This window comes from Epinephelus lanceolatus, chromosome 23 (assembly GCF_041903045.1).
Source record: "Epinephelus lanceolatus isolate andai-2023 chromosome 23, ASM4190304v1, whole genome shotgun sequence".
Taxonomy (NCBI): domain Eukaryota; kingdom Metazoa; phylum Chordata; class Actinopteri; order Perciformes; family Serranidae; genus Epinephelus; species Epinephelus lanceolatus.
In genome coordinates this window covers 2,683,658-2,699,928 of record NC_135756.1, presented here as the reverse complement: position 1 = coordinate 2,699,928, position 16,271 = coordinate 2,683,658, and the positions used below count along the sequence as shown (strand labels likewise).

At 43.0% G+C, this 16,271-nt stretch overlaps 1 protein-coding gene across 15 annotated transcripts in view; it reads right to left on the bottom strand.

Moving 5' to 3' along the window:
• The window catches only part of grip1 (glutamate receptor interacting protein 1), an 89,514-nt gene that overhangs the window by 55,052 nt on the left and 18,191 nt on the right, over positions 1 to 16,271 (bottom strand). For 10 of the 15 annotated variants that reach the window (XM_078165025.1, XM_078165029.1, XM_078165031.1 and 7 more), the window contains exon 1: positions 3,496 to 3,744. The exons of 4 other annotated variants lie outside the window; for them this stretch is intronic. In XM_078165025.1, coding sequence (XP_078021151.1) covers positions 3,496 to 3,631 — 136 coding nt within the window. In that variant the 5' untranslated portion in view covers positions 3,632 to 3,744. Of the gene's footprint in view, positions 1 to 3,495; positions 3,745 to 16,271 lie in introns of those variants that run through there. One more of the 15 variants, XM_078165035.1, reaches the window with a different exon arrangement.

The window sequence follows — 16,271 nt, the reverse complement described above, 5'->3', positions numbered from 1 at the left end:
CTTACACCTGGAACTACAGAGTGTGTGTGCGCGTCTCAAACAAAAGATCTGACATGCTCAACTCAGGTGTCTTTAGAGAACAATGGGTGCCACCCGGAAATCACAAAATTAGCAAATGGCGTCATCAACACTCACAAATCGTCATATAACACTTTGATTCATGCACAGCAGCAGAAGGAGAGAGACATGTTTGAGCTCAAGGATTATATCATCGATCTTTGTAAGAACTAATCTGAGTTTTAGACGTTGAGAGTAAGGACATTTTGGTGGGTCCTCACTTTGAGGGATCACACTTGATTTTAAGCTTCAGGTTAGAACACTGTAGTGTATAGACATCACACTTTGGGGTCGCCAAGAAACCCCGTCTTCATGCCTCCTTTGCATTTTTACACAGGACCAAACAACAGTGGCTTCATGTCGCTCCAGTGTGTGGTTTTAGACAGCGTGCCGACATCCCGGGAGCAAATGAGGCGTGACGGGTGTGACGTGTAACGCAACTGCATCAGCCTCAAGTGTGACATATAACATGCTCACAAGCAGCGCTACACAAACGGTAACAATGGCAGAACGTCATGGCAACAACAATCATTTACCATCCCTGTTATATGGCGGCTGATCTCAATCAGTAAGTTTACATGCACGCAGTCGAGCTAATCTCATAGCTCGGCTAATCAGTCAAGTCGGACTTCTCATCTTGTCTGAGTATACACGCAGAAGAGAAAATCGAATTTCTGACCAAGTACGTCTGACTCCGCCTCGACAGGCAGCACTGTGTCCTTTTTAATATAGTGCGTATTGAACTAGTTCCGGTTCTTGTTCAGACACTTTTTAAAATAAATCTGCGTTTCGCGTTTTCCTTCCATCCATAAACTTCAAAATGTTTAGCTCCGTTAGCTGTCGGAGCATGAATGTAGTTTCATCGTCCGTCCAGAAGTGTGTCTTCTGCTTCTCGATCGCCATGGTGTTTGTTTGTTTGTTTTACCAGGAGTTACTGCACTACTGCTACGTCATCTCCTCCTTCTTCTGGGTGAAAGCACGTGAAAGAAAAAGTATGCGCCGAACGCTGAGTCCAGCTCCAGTCAGACTAAGTGGATACATGCAGCAATAGTTCAATTTTGAATCGAATTATCTAGGTGTGTTAGTCGAGCTACGGATAGTCCAATTTCTGTCGACTAAGCTGTTTCCATGCATTTAAAAGTCCGGTTTCAGTCGGACTAAGCCAATAATTCAATTTTCTCAAGCTGCACATAAACGTACTGAGTGATTTCCCAAGTTGTGCAGATTCCTTTTCTTTGAGTTAGCTGCTGACTGCTAGCAGCTGCTTTTTACTTCTCCCTCGATGGGTCGCAGGCATAACACATCATCAAAACATCACACCTGTGCACGTCCTGCTGGCTGTCCCATTTATACAGACATGGTTACTTCCGACGCTGGCTTAAAGGCACAAGAGACAACTGGAGGGTGTGATGTGCTGACAATGTGTTATTGGTGCTACCCATCAAGAGAGATTTAAAAAGCAGATGACAGCAGTTAGCAGCTACCTCAAAGAAGAAGAGCAGCTGAAAATGTCCATAAATTGGGAAAACAATGAGGTCCAGGAGCTCCTTACCCTCCGAGCAGAGGACGAGATCAGCTGCCATATAACAGGGACGGTAAATAATTGTTATTGATGCCACCGCTTCAACGCTGTTTCTACCTTTCGATGTCGGCTTAAAGGTGAAACAACTCTGCCCCCCCATTCCTCGATTGTACCTTTTATACAGAGCACAGCAGGACAGGACCATGGACGAGGGGGTGTGATGTTTTGACGACGTGTTATGCGTGCGACCCATCAAGAGAGATTTAAAAAGCAGCTGTTAGCAGTTAGCAGCTAACTCAAAGACGAACAGCAGCTGAAAATGTCCGCAACTGTGAAAACAAAGAGGTCCAGGAGCTCCTTACCCTCTGTGACGGCCCCTGGCCTGTCTTATGTTTTGCTTCTGTTTATTTGCTTCCCTCTCTGTCAGTTGCAGGTACGTGGGCGGGGTCATCAGGATAGTTGGAATCACCTGGGCCCGGTGCTTCCAGAATCTATATGGCTGCCTGGCCTGGCTGGCAGTTGCTCTCTTGCCATCATCCTTTGCTGTTGTTTCTTTGGTTTTCTTTTTAGGCATCCAACACTCTCACCTCACTACACCTTCCACCCATGCATGCACACCCCTTCACTACTGATTTCACTGATATCCACACCTTTCACTTTTGTTGCAATAAATCAATTATTGTTGGTATTTATCCTGCGTTCCCTCGCCTTTTTGTCTCGGCCTAAGAGCCAGGTCGTGACACCCTCCGAGCAGAGGACGGGATCAGTCGCCATATAACAGGGATGGTAAATGATTGTTATTGACATGCTAATGCCATTGTTATTGTTTGTAAAACGCTGCCGATTCATACGGTATATGTCACACTAGAGGCCGAAGCTGTTGTGTTACATGTAACGGCACTTTTGCCTTTAGGATGCCGGCATGCAATCTAAGATCACACACTGGAGCAACATGATTCTGCAGTTTCAAAGCTGTTTCTACCTTTCGATGTCGGCTTAAAGGCGAAACAACTCTGTCCCCCCATTCCTTGATTGTACCTAAATACAGAGTACAGCAGGACGGGACCATGGACGAGGACGACGTGTTGCAACCCATCGTAGGAGATTTCAAAGGCAGCTGTTAGCACTTAGCAGCTAACTCAAAGAAGATGAATGGCTGCAAATTGGGAAAACAAAGAGGTCCGGGAGCTCCTTACCCTCCGAGCAGAGGTCAAGATCACCCGAACGGTAAATGATTGTTATTGTTATGCTGTTGTTATTGTTTACAAAGTTCTACCGACACATATGTTGTGTGTCACACTGGAGGCAAACGCTGTTGTGTTACATGTCACGCCTGTTTTACTTCCAGGATGTTGACATGCTGTCTAACATGACACACTGTAGCGGCTCTTTAACGCCATTTCTGTGTAAAAAGGACTTAAAGGTTAAGATAAGGGTTGTTGTGAGGCACTTAGCTGTTAAGTTAAGTTAAGGGTAAGGGGTTTAGGGAGTGCATTATGTCAATGAGGGTCCTCACAGGTATATAAGTACAGAGTGGTGTGTGTGAGCGTGTTTGTGTCCCCACATTGTCAGCATTCCTTCCCACAGTCAACACTTCCTCCCCTGTTATTACCCACAAACCACCTGGCTGCCCCATCACCTGGATACCTGAGTGTGTGTGTGTGTGTGTGTGCTGTAACCGAGCAGTGCTTCGCTAACGACCTTCATCTATAATACAAGACCTTACACACACACACACACACACACACAGAGTCAGGGCTACTTCATAATCTGATGATAAGCTCCTTGCTCGCTCTCCTGCAGCAGCACAATAAAACAAAGCCTCGCTCGCCCTCTCCCTCACTGCCGCCAACCCCCCCCCCCCCCCAACCCCCCCCCCCCCCTCTCTCCAGTGTTTCTCTATGGGACTCACTCACTCAGTAGGTGTGTGTTGTACTTGCTGGTGTAGTAGTAAACGTCTTCGTAGCCTTCCTGGTAATCGTCATCCGCCCGGTACCTCCTCCCTCGCCTCCTCCTGCCCAGCAGGCGCAGCAGTGCCAGGAACCGCTCCATCACCACCACCACCACCCCCAGCAGGTCCGAACTGGGCCAACACTGGGCCAGTACTGGGCCAATACTGGGCCGGGCTAGGCTACAAGCTCACAGCAGTAACGACGGGAGCTAACGGAGAGCGTTATTCCACAGAGAGAGAAAGAGAGAGATCAGGTTTCCTCCTCGCTTCTAAACACACACACACATACACACCTTTGTATGTCACACACACACACACATGCATGCATACACACATTGGCTGGCTGGTAACACACACACGCAGACACACACACACACTCACTCACTCACATGCTCTTTGTATTCTCTGCTCTATCTGCAGCCTCCCTCTCCTCCTCTGTTCCCGTCTTCTTTCGGCTGTTGGTGCATCTAGTCGGGCTCAGCCAATCACAGGGCTCGCAGCTCACACACACACACACACACACACACACACACACACCACTCCTCCATCTCAGCACTCCATTGTGTGTGAATGTGTGTGTGTGCGCACACTGTAAATGTGCACTTGAAGAGTCAGCAGGGAGAAGAGGCAAGCTTCCTCCCTTCATTAGCTCCTAACATCCTCTGATGCATCCTTCATTCCTTTGTTATTTTTCCTTCTTTCCTTTGTTCCAATGCTTCCTTTTTCCTTCCTTCCTTCCTCTCTCTATCCATATTTGCTGTTTCCTTTCCTACCTTCCTCTCCTCCTCTTAATTCTCACACACTCACACACACATTCAGTGAGGGGGGAGGGGAGCGCTCTTCAGGCATCTGTGTGTGTGTGTGTGTGTGTGTGTGTGTGTGTGTGTGTGTGTGTGTGAATACCAGAGAGGGGTCTGTAACTGAACACTGGGAGGGAGGAGACGAAACTAGGAGAGGAAACAAGGAAAGGAGAAGGACAGAACACTAGGAAAGGAGAAAAGCTAGAAGGAGAGGAGGATGGAAGGAAAGGAGAGGAAAATACTGGGGAAGAGAGGAAATGAGGAGAAAAGAGGAAACTAGGAGAGGAAACAAGGAAAAGAGGGCAGGGAACTAGTAAAGGAGGAAGGACTAGGATGAGAGGATAATCAAAGCAAAGGGTAAGGAAAGGAGAGAAAATGAGGTAAGGAAATGAGGACAAGAGAGGACAGCAGAGGAAACAACGAGATGAGAACGGAAGGAAACTAGGAGAGGAAACAAGGAGAAGAGAAGGACAGGAAACTAGGAAAGGAGAAAAACTAGGAGAAGAGGATAATGATAGGAAAGGAGAGGAAAGGAAACCAGAAAAGGCAAGGAAACAAGGAGAGGAGACAAGGAGAAGAGAAGGACAGGAAACTAGGAAAGGAAAGAAAACTAAGCAAGGAGATTAAATGAGCGAAGAACACAAGGAGATGAGAATACAAAGAAACTAGGAGAGGAGACAAGGAGAAGAGAAGGATGGAAAAGGATTGAAACTAGGGAGATAAGAAGGAGAGGAAACTAGGAAAGGAAGACAACTAGGCGGACAAGAGAACATACGTAAAGGAAAGAAAACTAGGAAAGGAGATTAAATGAGGGAAGAACACAAGGAGATGAGAATGAAGGGAACCTAGTAGATGAAAGGAAACAAGGACATGATAATGATAAAAACTAGGAGAGGAAACAAGGAGAAGAGAAGGATGCAGGAGGAGAGTAGGATGAAAGGAAAGGAATAGAAAGAAAATGAAGAAAGGAGAGGAAACAAGGAGAGGAAATGAGGAGAGAAAATGACGAGAGGAAACAAGGAGAGGAGAAAGAAAGGAAACTAGGAGAGGAAACAAGGGAAAGAGGGCAGGGAACTAGTAAAGGAGGAACGACTAGGACAGAAAATGAGGCAAGGAAATGAGGACAAGAGAGGACAGCAGAGAAAACAAGAAGACGAGAATGAAAGGAAACTAGGAGAGGAAACAAGAAGAAGAGAAGGACAGGAAACTTGGAAAGGAGAAAAACTAGGAGAAGAGGATAATGAAAGGAAACTAGGAGAGGAGAAGGAAAGGAGACACGAGAATAAATGTAAAAGGAAAGGAAACTAGGAAAAGAGTCAATGAGGAGAGAAAACAAGGAGATGAGAATGAGAGGAAACTAGGAGAGGAAACAAGGAGAAGTGAAGGATGGAAAAGGAAAGGACGAAAAACTAGGAGAAAGAAAAGTAGTAGAAAGACAACAAAGAAAGGAGAGGAAACAAGGAGAGGAAATGAGGAGACAAAATGACGAGAGGAAACAAGGAGAGGAGAAGGGTTGGAAACTAAGAAAGGAGGAGAATGAACATAAGAGAGGAAACAAGGCAAGGAAACAAGGAGAGGAGAGGACATGGAACATAAAATGACAATGAAAGGAAACAAGGAGAGAAAACGAGGACAAGAGAAGGACAGGGGGGAGGAGGAAAAACACGGAGGAGAGGAGGATGAAGGGAAAGGAGAGGAAACGAGGAGATAAGAATGACAGGAATTTGGGTGAGGAGAGGTAACAAGGAGATGAGGATGAAAGGAAACTACATGAGGAAACAGGCGGGAGTAAGGACAGGAAACTAGGAGAGAAAACTATTAGGAGAAGAGAATAACAGTAAAGGAGAGAAAACAAGGTAAGGAAACAAGGAGAGGAGAGGAAACAAGGAGATGAGGATGAAAAGAAAGGAGGAGGGAAAAGGAAGAAAGGTAAGAAAAAGAAATGGATAAGAGAGGAAGTAGAGTAGAGGTGTCAGAAAAGGAGACCAGGAGAGGAGAGGATACTTAGGATGCTTTCCATTCAACTATTTCAGCTCCCTTTGCTCCTTCCTCATGTGACCCGGTCATCATCATCACTGAGGATGACGAGGAGTGAGGAAGCACAGGTGATTTTAACCCGTGTGGAAACACTTCCTCTCTGTTCTGGCTGTGAGGAGCTCAGGTGTGAGTGAAGGAAGCAAGGAGCCATGTTAGTCACATGTGAAGCATCCTAAGGAGGAGACGAGGGTCTGAGAGAGTGAGGGTCGCTCTGACACAAACCAAGAATGTGTGGTATGTAAACACCTGATCAGCTGTGTGTGTGTGTGTGTGTGTGTGCGTGTGTGTGTGTGTGTGTGTGTGCGTGTGTGTGGAGGGTCGTCAGCTCACGTTACAGCTACAGTCTGATGTTTCTAACCGCAGCAGCAGCAGCAGCAGCAGCAGAAGAAGAAGAAGAAGAAGAAGAAGAAGAAGAAGAAGAAGAAGAAGAAGAAGACGACGTGTTGATTAAATATGAATCTGGCACACTGAGGGAGCAGCTGTGACCCACTGACTCTGGCACACTGATGTCTCCTGAGATCATTAATCCACAAACTCAAAGGTCCTGGTTCAAACTATTAAGTTTATACACTTTAATTATTAATAATGATATTTATGAAAGTTTAACTGGGAGAATGTGACACCTGAAACTGAAGCCCCACTGCAGAGAAGACGTCTCACTCTGTGGGAAGGTGGAGAACCTACACACACTTTATTTTCAGCCTAATATATCTATTTATCTCTCTCTCTCTCTCTCTCTCTATATATATATATATATATATATATATATATATATATATATATAAAATTTTTGCAGGTGATTGTGATTTAATTAATTTAAGTTAATTTAATTCAATTTAATTAATTTAAATTAATTTGATTTAATTAAGCTGAATTTAAGTTAAATTAATTCAATTTGATTAATTTAATTTGTTTAATGTGGCTGAATTTAAGTTAATTTAATTAAGCTGAATTTAATTCAATTAATTAATTTAATTGAGCTGAAATCAATATAATTAAATTAAATTAAATTTAAAATCTTCTTTTAATTTTGAATGATCTCTTGACTTTATTCTTCCCTACCTCTTTTTAATTTTCTTGCAAAAATAATAACATTTTTTATGAGTCTTTAATTTAACACGAAAAATGCACATATACCAGCATGTTTAGAAACAGTTCGTCATGAATACTATTCAGTGTTAATGACAAAAAGGTTATTCTCCTTAATTTAATTTAATCTAATTTAATTCAATTCAATTTAATCTAATTTAGTTTAGTTTACTTTAATTTAATTTAATTTAATTTAAATTTACTTTATTTCATTTTTAATTCTATTTTTATAATATATATATATATATATATATATATATATATATATATATATATATATATATAGGTATAATATTATATATATATATATATATATTTTTTTTTTTTTAATTTAATTTTTTTAACTGATTTCAGGGATCTATTCATTTTATTATTCCCTACCTCTATTTAATTGAACTTTTTCTTGCAAGAACAACAATATTTTTTAACGTGTCTCTATTTTAACAGGGAAGATGCACGTTTATATTTAGACATAATATGGTCGTGTGACTGTCATTCTGTGTGGATGACAATAAGCTTATTCCCTTAATTTAATCTAATCTAATTTAATTCAATTTAATTTAATTGTAGTTTAACTGAACTGTATTTGGCTTAATTTAATTTAATTCACTTAATCTAATTTTATTTTATTGTAGTTTAATTTAACTGAACTGAATTTAGCTTAATTTAATCTAATTTTAATCTAATTTAACTTAATTTCAGGTATCTATTCATTTTATTCTGTGCTGATCTTTTGCTCTTTTCAACAAAAACAGAGGACACTAACCCATGACAAAACACAATCATTCTCCACAACACTAATATTATAAATAATAAAAATATTCCTGGGACACTCCGGAGGTTTTAGATTAAAGCACCAACACAGGACTGAGACCAGCAGCGACCTTTGTAGCATGTAATTCCAGATCTGTGTTGAAATATGAAATAGACTGAGAGTATAAACGGGGGATAAAGTTTCTAATCGAGACAAACAAATGTCCAAGATACATAAACAAAAGAGTCTGACTATAAATAAATATTACTGACAATAAGGCAGCACACAGTAATTTGTGGCGCGGCGGGGGTTTGCTGAGCCCAGTTAACTGCTGACCTGACCAACATGTCCGTGTCGACCCCACATGGGTTAGTGATAGACTGGCACAGTAATTTGGCTCCATCTGGGCATCATGTGGGCTGTTAATGAGGCCTCAGAGAGCTACAGACAGCCCCATGTGGTGCAATAATCTGCAGCCCCCCCAAAGACCCTCGTCTGATTATTGCACCACCCAAAGCCTAATTATCGTGTCGACTCGGGGGTTCATGATTGGGCGAAAGTGGAGCACAAGTGGAGACAAGAGTCGGTAATCGTCTCATCTGATGGAAGTTTCCTCCTCTGTGTGAATGTGTTGGTCCTGAATAGAGTTTGGTTGATTTGGGTCCAGTGTGCCAGCTTAAACTGGTTTGAACCGGCATTTGTCACTATGGCACAGCTCAGGCACCACAGGAAAATGTTGGCGTTATACATTTCAGCAAACCATGAATACGTTACAATTGTTTAAACATCATATCAGCGTTTCTAAAGTGACGTTGTATTAGAGCTGACTTTGTTATCAGGAGGTGGTGGATGGTGTGACACCGAGGAGAGACGCCTGCCAAGCTGCAGGACCAACAAACAACAAACTACCAACAATGCCAAAACCTGGGTGTTTTTTACCAAACCTTGATTTTCAGCAGGACATAACAGTGTTTTCCAGCAGCATCTGAGCCACCAACTCTGGACTTGTTTCAATGACACATCACAGCATTTGCCAGCAGTGATTAAGCCACTGAACACGAGTGTTTTCCACCAACCCATCCCGGCTGTGTGGCACCAAACATGAGTATTTTTAGGCCAAACACATGATCTTTTCCTGACCATGACCAAGGAGTATTTGTGTCTAAACCTGACCACACGTTAACAGCATTGATGAAAATGTTAAGTTGATCAATATTCGATATTGAATATCTAACTTTAATAACGATGGTTTGGAACAAGAAAAAGCTGACAGTCGATAAATCGTCTGATATCACTGCCCGACAGACTGTCGTTCTGTTGCTATGGGAGTAATTCTGTATTTTGGTAATACTCATATATTCTCAATGATTCATAAAACATAAAAAACAAAACTCAGACAAAGTCTTGTATATCAAACACTAGAGGGCTTTAATTTTGAAATGAGGGCTTTTATTTGTAACAGGAAGTGGCAGCATTCACTCAGTCACCGACTCAAGAGGCCCGGTTCCACTGAAGAAGTTCCTGGTACTATTTGGGGGGCAGGAACTACTACAGGAACATCCTCTCGCTCGGCCCTCTCAACCGCTGTGTCTCCACTGAGAGCGGAGTACGAGGAAGGTTCCTGTAAAGTTACCGGGCTCTGGATGTGACGGAATCATTGCGCGACCATTCTGACTGGGGCAACGTAGGGGCATAGGGATGCCGTTACCCGTTAGTGGTGTCTGTAATAACTCCGGTCACGGTCCGTGAAAAAAAATATTTTTTCCAGCGGATGTCTTAGTTACAACATGATTGAGCTAACTGGAGTAGTTTCATGTCGTATCCGACAACGGGAGGCTTTTAACAGATGACGTCCTGATGTTAGCTTTCCTGCTGCTGTTAGCTGTCCCTGTCAGCTGCAGCCACTCATGCTTTCTAGACATCGTGATTTCCCAAAATTGAATAAATACCACACATAGCAACACAAAACTGCTTTGCTAGCTCAATCATGTTGTAACTAAGATATCCGCTGGAAAAAAAAACTATTTTCACGGACCATTCATTGAGTTATTACAGACACCGCTAACAGCTAACGGTTAGCCTAGCTAAACTACGATAACCATGTTGTTATTTACAAAACGTCACATCCCGCCTTGAGTATATCCAATCAGCACGAAGTAAACCCCAAGCCCCAGCCAGGAGTTTCTCGGGGCCGTTCTGAGCACCGAGGCAGGGACTTGTTTAGCCCCTGTAAAAGATCCAGAACTCTGTCCTTCGGGGGTGGTTCCTGCAGTGGAGACACGCACCAACGGCCCCGGCCCCGTAAAATTACCCCGAAGTTCCTGCGGTGGAAACGGGCCTAAGGACTTCCTAGTGCTACAGTGCTGGACCAGCAGTCGCGGCCCAGCTAAAAACTTTATATAAATCCATGTTCAAATGAAGAACAGTAGGGCCCGACCGATTTATCGGGCAGCCAATTATAACCATTAGAGATATTATAGCCATTGATAATAAAATATTTGAAAATAGTAAAATGTTCTTCCTCCAATTTATATCTTTGTATTGAGTGTTTGAACTATATTTAAGCCATCAAAAGCAGGTATTTCGGGGGGTTTTAAATTGAAAAACATAAAAATTTAATCGGATTGGGGCGTCGGTGGCTTAGTGGATAGAGCAGGCGCCCCATGTACAAGGCTGTTGCCGCAGCGGCCCGGGTTCGAGTCTGGCCTGTGGCCCTTTGCTGCATGTCATCCCCCCTCTCTCTCTCCCCTCTTCACGCTTACCTGTCCTGTCCATTAAAGGCAAAAATGGCCAAAAAAAACATCTTAAAAAAATAAAAATTTAATCGGCTGATATATCGGTTATGTGATTTTTTTATTCCATAATATTGGAATCGGCATCGGCCCCAAAAAATCCATATCGGTCGGGCCCTAAAGAACAGTACGATGAGACGCAGACACACAGCAGAGGGGAGCTGCTTTCTCTGGATCTGAACCCACTGATCATTGAACACAACCCTCCCTCTTCAACTCCTCAGTGATGTACGTCTCCACATGACAACTGGAGGCTGCGCAGCCATTGGCAACTATCAGAGGCAAGTTTTGCCCATAAAGGTAGCTCGTAAAATGTCCGATTGGCGCCCAATTCGTTAACGTTATTGACGTAACGCCATTCCTGGGGTCGTAATTCGATGGATATCGTACAAACTGTTGTGTCTCAGTTCTCGTTGGATATCATGTGAACCATTCTTTAAGAAATATGTTGGTTAGGTGAATCAACCAAACTTTACAGCGCTTCACAGAAACCCCACTGCCACCTAGTGTTCTGGAGGTGTTACTGCACAGCAACATAGACAAACCACAGCACAAGTATAATGCTCACAAACGTGTAGGCCACTTGCGTAGGCTCTGAGTAGAGCTTACATACAACTATAAACCTTTACAATGGAGATCACTGTCTCCTGTTTCCTACTTTTTAACATGACCACAGGGTTATTATTGTAATTAGGATGAAGAAAGGTCCACAAACCTTCAGGGAGTAGTTATTTTTATGCATCATCCTAACCACACCTTAACCTTTGCAGCGTACGTTCAGAAAATCACTTACATGTGTCGTTCTCGAGGTAACGGACCAACAACATATTGTGTTGTCTAATTCAAAGGGTTTGTTGGCTGGTTTCTGTGTAGGATGATCTATTCTTTCGCTCACTGTATACTGTATGTTTCTCTCTTCTCTCCTGATCCATTCAGCCTGCCCAACTGAGCCTCCAATGGCAGCTCATCAAGCTCCCACATGGGGCACGTTGGCCGAGGAAATGAGAAATCGACAGTCTGTGGAGAGCAGACTGTGATCAGAACATTATGATCATGCACACAGGAGGATGAAGAACCAGGTCACTGAACGTCTCATCCCAAATGTAATCAGAGACACCACAAAGATAAAAACAGGTCAGATCTGTTGGTGCTTCTGAACAGAAAAAAGACACAACGCTCGCCAAGTTTTTAAATATCAGAACGGTGCAGAGCGCTGGTGTGTTCATCTCTCTGAGGATGATTTCACATCGAACCTGTTTGGTTCAAACTGGTGTGTTTTCCTTTTTATACTGTCTGGAGTAAAAGCCGCTCATCTAACTGGTGCTGTGAGTTTGTGGCCTGAAAGCAAACAGAGATCTTTGTGACAGCCGAGATGTGATTTTAAAGATCTAATATATAACTCTTCCACATTAAAGCAACTGGACCACAGTTACATATTGTTGAGTTGTACATTTAAATTATCCCAAATGTTTCCAACAAAGTTTAAACTCAGAGAAATCTGTAATCTTAATCAAGCTCATTTGGTCATCGTGGCTTCATATTGCCTTCACGCATACGCCATGGTTGTGGTTGTCTGACAGAAGTGGCCATTAATTCACTTATCCAGGTTTCAAGACACTTTTTTAAAGATTATGTTTGGGCATTTTTGGATTTGTTACACAGGAAAGTCGAGCACGAACTGGGGAAAGAGAGGGCAGGTTTGACATGCAGCAAATGGCTGGAGTTGGAATTGAACCCACAGCCGCTGTGGCAGGGACATAGCCTTTGAACATGGGCCATGAAGCCACATTTTTACAACACACTTTTTAGATCTTGGTCGTTTGTAACTACATCTTTTAACGTAAAGAGAAATTTTAGTCATTGGACGTCTGGATCTTAAGTTAACAGTGAAACAAGCTGAGTCTAAAGTCCTTTTTAAACAGGAGTTGTGCAAATTTGCAGGAAAGCCCAATCAGTGTTTTTTCAGCATTGGCAGTATAAAAACAAAATCGGGGAGTGCAGCAAAATGCCGCCTACCTACTTTTGTTTATACAGAATGTGCCTTTTTCGGGGCAATGGGGGGCGTGAGCAAGTAACAAAACGTGTAGCTCAGCGTGTGACATAAACAGTGACGTGGGAGGGAAGCCGCGGCTGGTCAGTCCTTCGGTGATTCTCTCGTAAATCGGCCCGTTCTTCACCGTCCCCGTCATCTGACGGTTAATGGCCTCTTCGTTTGCGAGGACAAGGAGGGCGCGCAATTCCTTGTCTCCCCAGTTGCTCATCTTTACAGTGTCTGTCAGGTTTGTGTTTCCCTCTTGCTACTAGCTGCTCGCTAATTCCTGCTATCAGCTGTTTCCTGTTTATCCACCGCCAGTGGGTCGCACGTGCGGCGTCATCAACAGCTCCTCCCACAAGTCATCAACAACCGGAACGCCGCCTTGGTCTGTTTAAACTAAAAGGGTTCCACCAATATGTCTACCCAACGAGGAGGAAAATTGGGCACCTCAGATCAACTCGCCAATCCGGCTCTGTGTGTCTAAACGCTCGCAGCTTGCCGGCAAAACGGCCCAACATTCGCCGAAAATCTGGCAGTGTAAAAGGGGCTACTGTCAGCAGATTTTAAACGTGAAACTGTTTTGTTTGGTGTTTTTACCGTTTCAAATCACCTGGGGTCTCATTTAAAAGACAATGCGTAGGATCTACACTAAAAGTATACGTACAGACAAAAGCCAAATACACCGTGTGCCAAAAAATATTAGACAATTTCTACAACCAGGTTTCCACCTCACCATCTGTATCGGCAATTTCTCATCTACGAAATGTTCGTAAGCATCAAGGGTCAAAGTTTCTCCCGTCAAGTGTGTTTGATCATGTTTGAGTGTGTGTGTGTGTGTGTGTGTGTGTGTGTGTGTGTGTGAATTTTCTGTCAGCATTTTTCCGTCTGTCAGGCTGCGAGGCATCGTGGGATACGAGAGCTGTCAGGACATGACAGGGGTCAGACATCAACACACACACACATGCTCACACACACACACACCATGACTGTCACACCCTGCAGACCAGCTGTCAGTCAGTGTGTCAGAGGTCAGAGGTCGGAGGGATTTACTGTGTATGTGTTTCCTGTCTGTTCATGGACACGTTTAATCTTACCTCAGGGCTGTGTGTGTGTGTGTGTGTGTGTGTGTTGAACCAGTTTACAGCCAGTGTCTGACACCATTGTAGCTGCGGGAAATCAAACAAACAGTCTCAGTGTTTGAACAGGTGAGCAGCATGAATAGATTTAATAAAACATCTTTTTCATGCATCACTTTCTGCTGATGTCGACCTCACTCTCTCTCTGTCATTTTCCCGACAGAAATTCCCAGGAAATCCAACTCTGGTGTGAACAGAAGCTGCTCCCAAGGAATGTGACAAAGAGCCCAAGGCGTCAAACTGGCTTCCACATTCTCCAGATCCCAAACTGAGAAAGATTTCACTGGTCGCTTCGTTGCAATAAAAAAAATTACAAAGGTGAAACTCTATCAGGAGCTGCACCTCGTCAAAGATCAAATATAGGCCTATATTAATGAAGGTCGACGAGGCCCTGGTGTCAGGACCAAAGGTTTCCCATCAGAACATTGGATTCACCAATTGACGTATTAACCATTCACACTGATTTTGGGTGAACTGTTCCTTTAATCTGTGCAGTAAAGTTCTATCAGCTTCAGTTTCAGCTCAGGTCAGCTACAGTAGAAGGGACTCTGCCTCCCTCACCTGTCAGACATCCCTGAGGGCTTCAACGCTCCACGATGGCTCACACTGACAGGACTGACAGGCGTGCAGATGGTCAAGTCACATTCACTGACACAGGCATAAAGAGAGAGAGAGAGAGAGAGAGTGTGTGTGTGTGTTTTGCTGCTAAAAATGACAGCGCAGGCTCATTTGCATATCACTCTCAGGCCTCTGCAGCTGTAACACGATTGGACGCCTCGTCAGTATGTGTGTGTGTGAGTGTGTGTGTGTGTGTATAATCTGATTCTCCATGCTTCTCTCACACACACACACACACACACACACACACACACACACTGTTTATCCTCTCACCCCCCCTGCTGGTCGCTCTACAGAACAGCAGCCACACACATTTCAGACACTTCAGAGATACAAGTCCTTCTTATAACTACCCATGATTCATTGGGGCAGACAGGCAGACAGGCAGACAGTGATTGATAAAGCCTGAGGGACAGCGAGACAGACAGACGGGCAGAGAGACCTAGAAACAAACTGAACAAAAGAGACGGAGGCAGAAAGAGAGGAGTGAATCTATGGTCTTAATGGACTGCTGAGTGACTGACCTTGATTCCTAATGGACACACACACACACACACACACACACACACACACACACATACTGCATTGACTTCCATTTATTCCCCGAGGGCTCGGCCCAACCTTAACCTCAACCCCAGAGAGAGACGGACAAACAGCTGGACAACAACTGAAGACAAACGGAGACACAAATGTGTCCTCAGAAACAGACCCATTGTCTCCAGCTCACTGATGCAGCGTCCACAAACTATTAACTGTCTATGGATAAGAAATAACAATCAATAATACAGAGGTTCAATTGAACAATCCTTAAGACATGTTTAATACCACATTAAATCCAATTAAATATCTGTTGTATGAATATGATGGAAACCCAGTAGGGACAATAAAGACTCAAATTACTTTATTTCTTGATTTGATTTGACATTTTTTTCAAAATAAATAAAAAGGTCATGAACACATGACACAAAACACATTTTAAATTAAAATACCACGGATAGCACAGTACAGCTAAATGTATAACTGATTATTTTATAAGTGCAAAAATTTATTTCCATAAATATCACATTATTTTGTCAGCACCTCTCGGAGATATAATTCCTAATCAATCATCAATTAATCATTTAGCACGGCCTGGACCTGGAGGAGCGAAGAAAATATGTGGAGGAATGTTTGGATTAATTCATTAAAAAATGACAGAAATATTTAAAGCTTTGTGAAGACTTTTTTCACAACTTTCACTGCCTCAGGAAAATCAAATAAAATCAATAAAATAAAAATAGGTTTAATTAATCAAAAAACTATCTGCAACTATTTTAATAATATTAATATTTTTTCAAGCAAAAACGGCAAACATACTCTTCTTCCTCCGTCTAAATTCTGAGGATTTGCTGCTTTTTCTTTTCTCAAAGCAAACAGAATATTTTAAATTTAAGTCCGCTGGTATCAGTTTGATAAATTATGACAGACGTTTTCTGAGCAA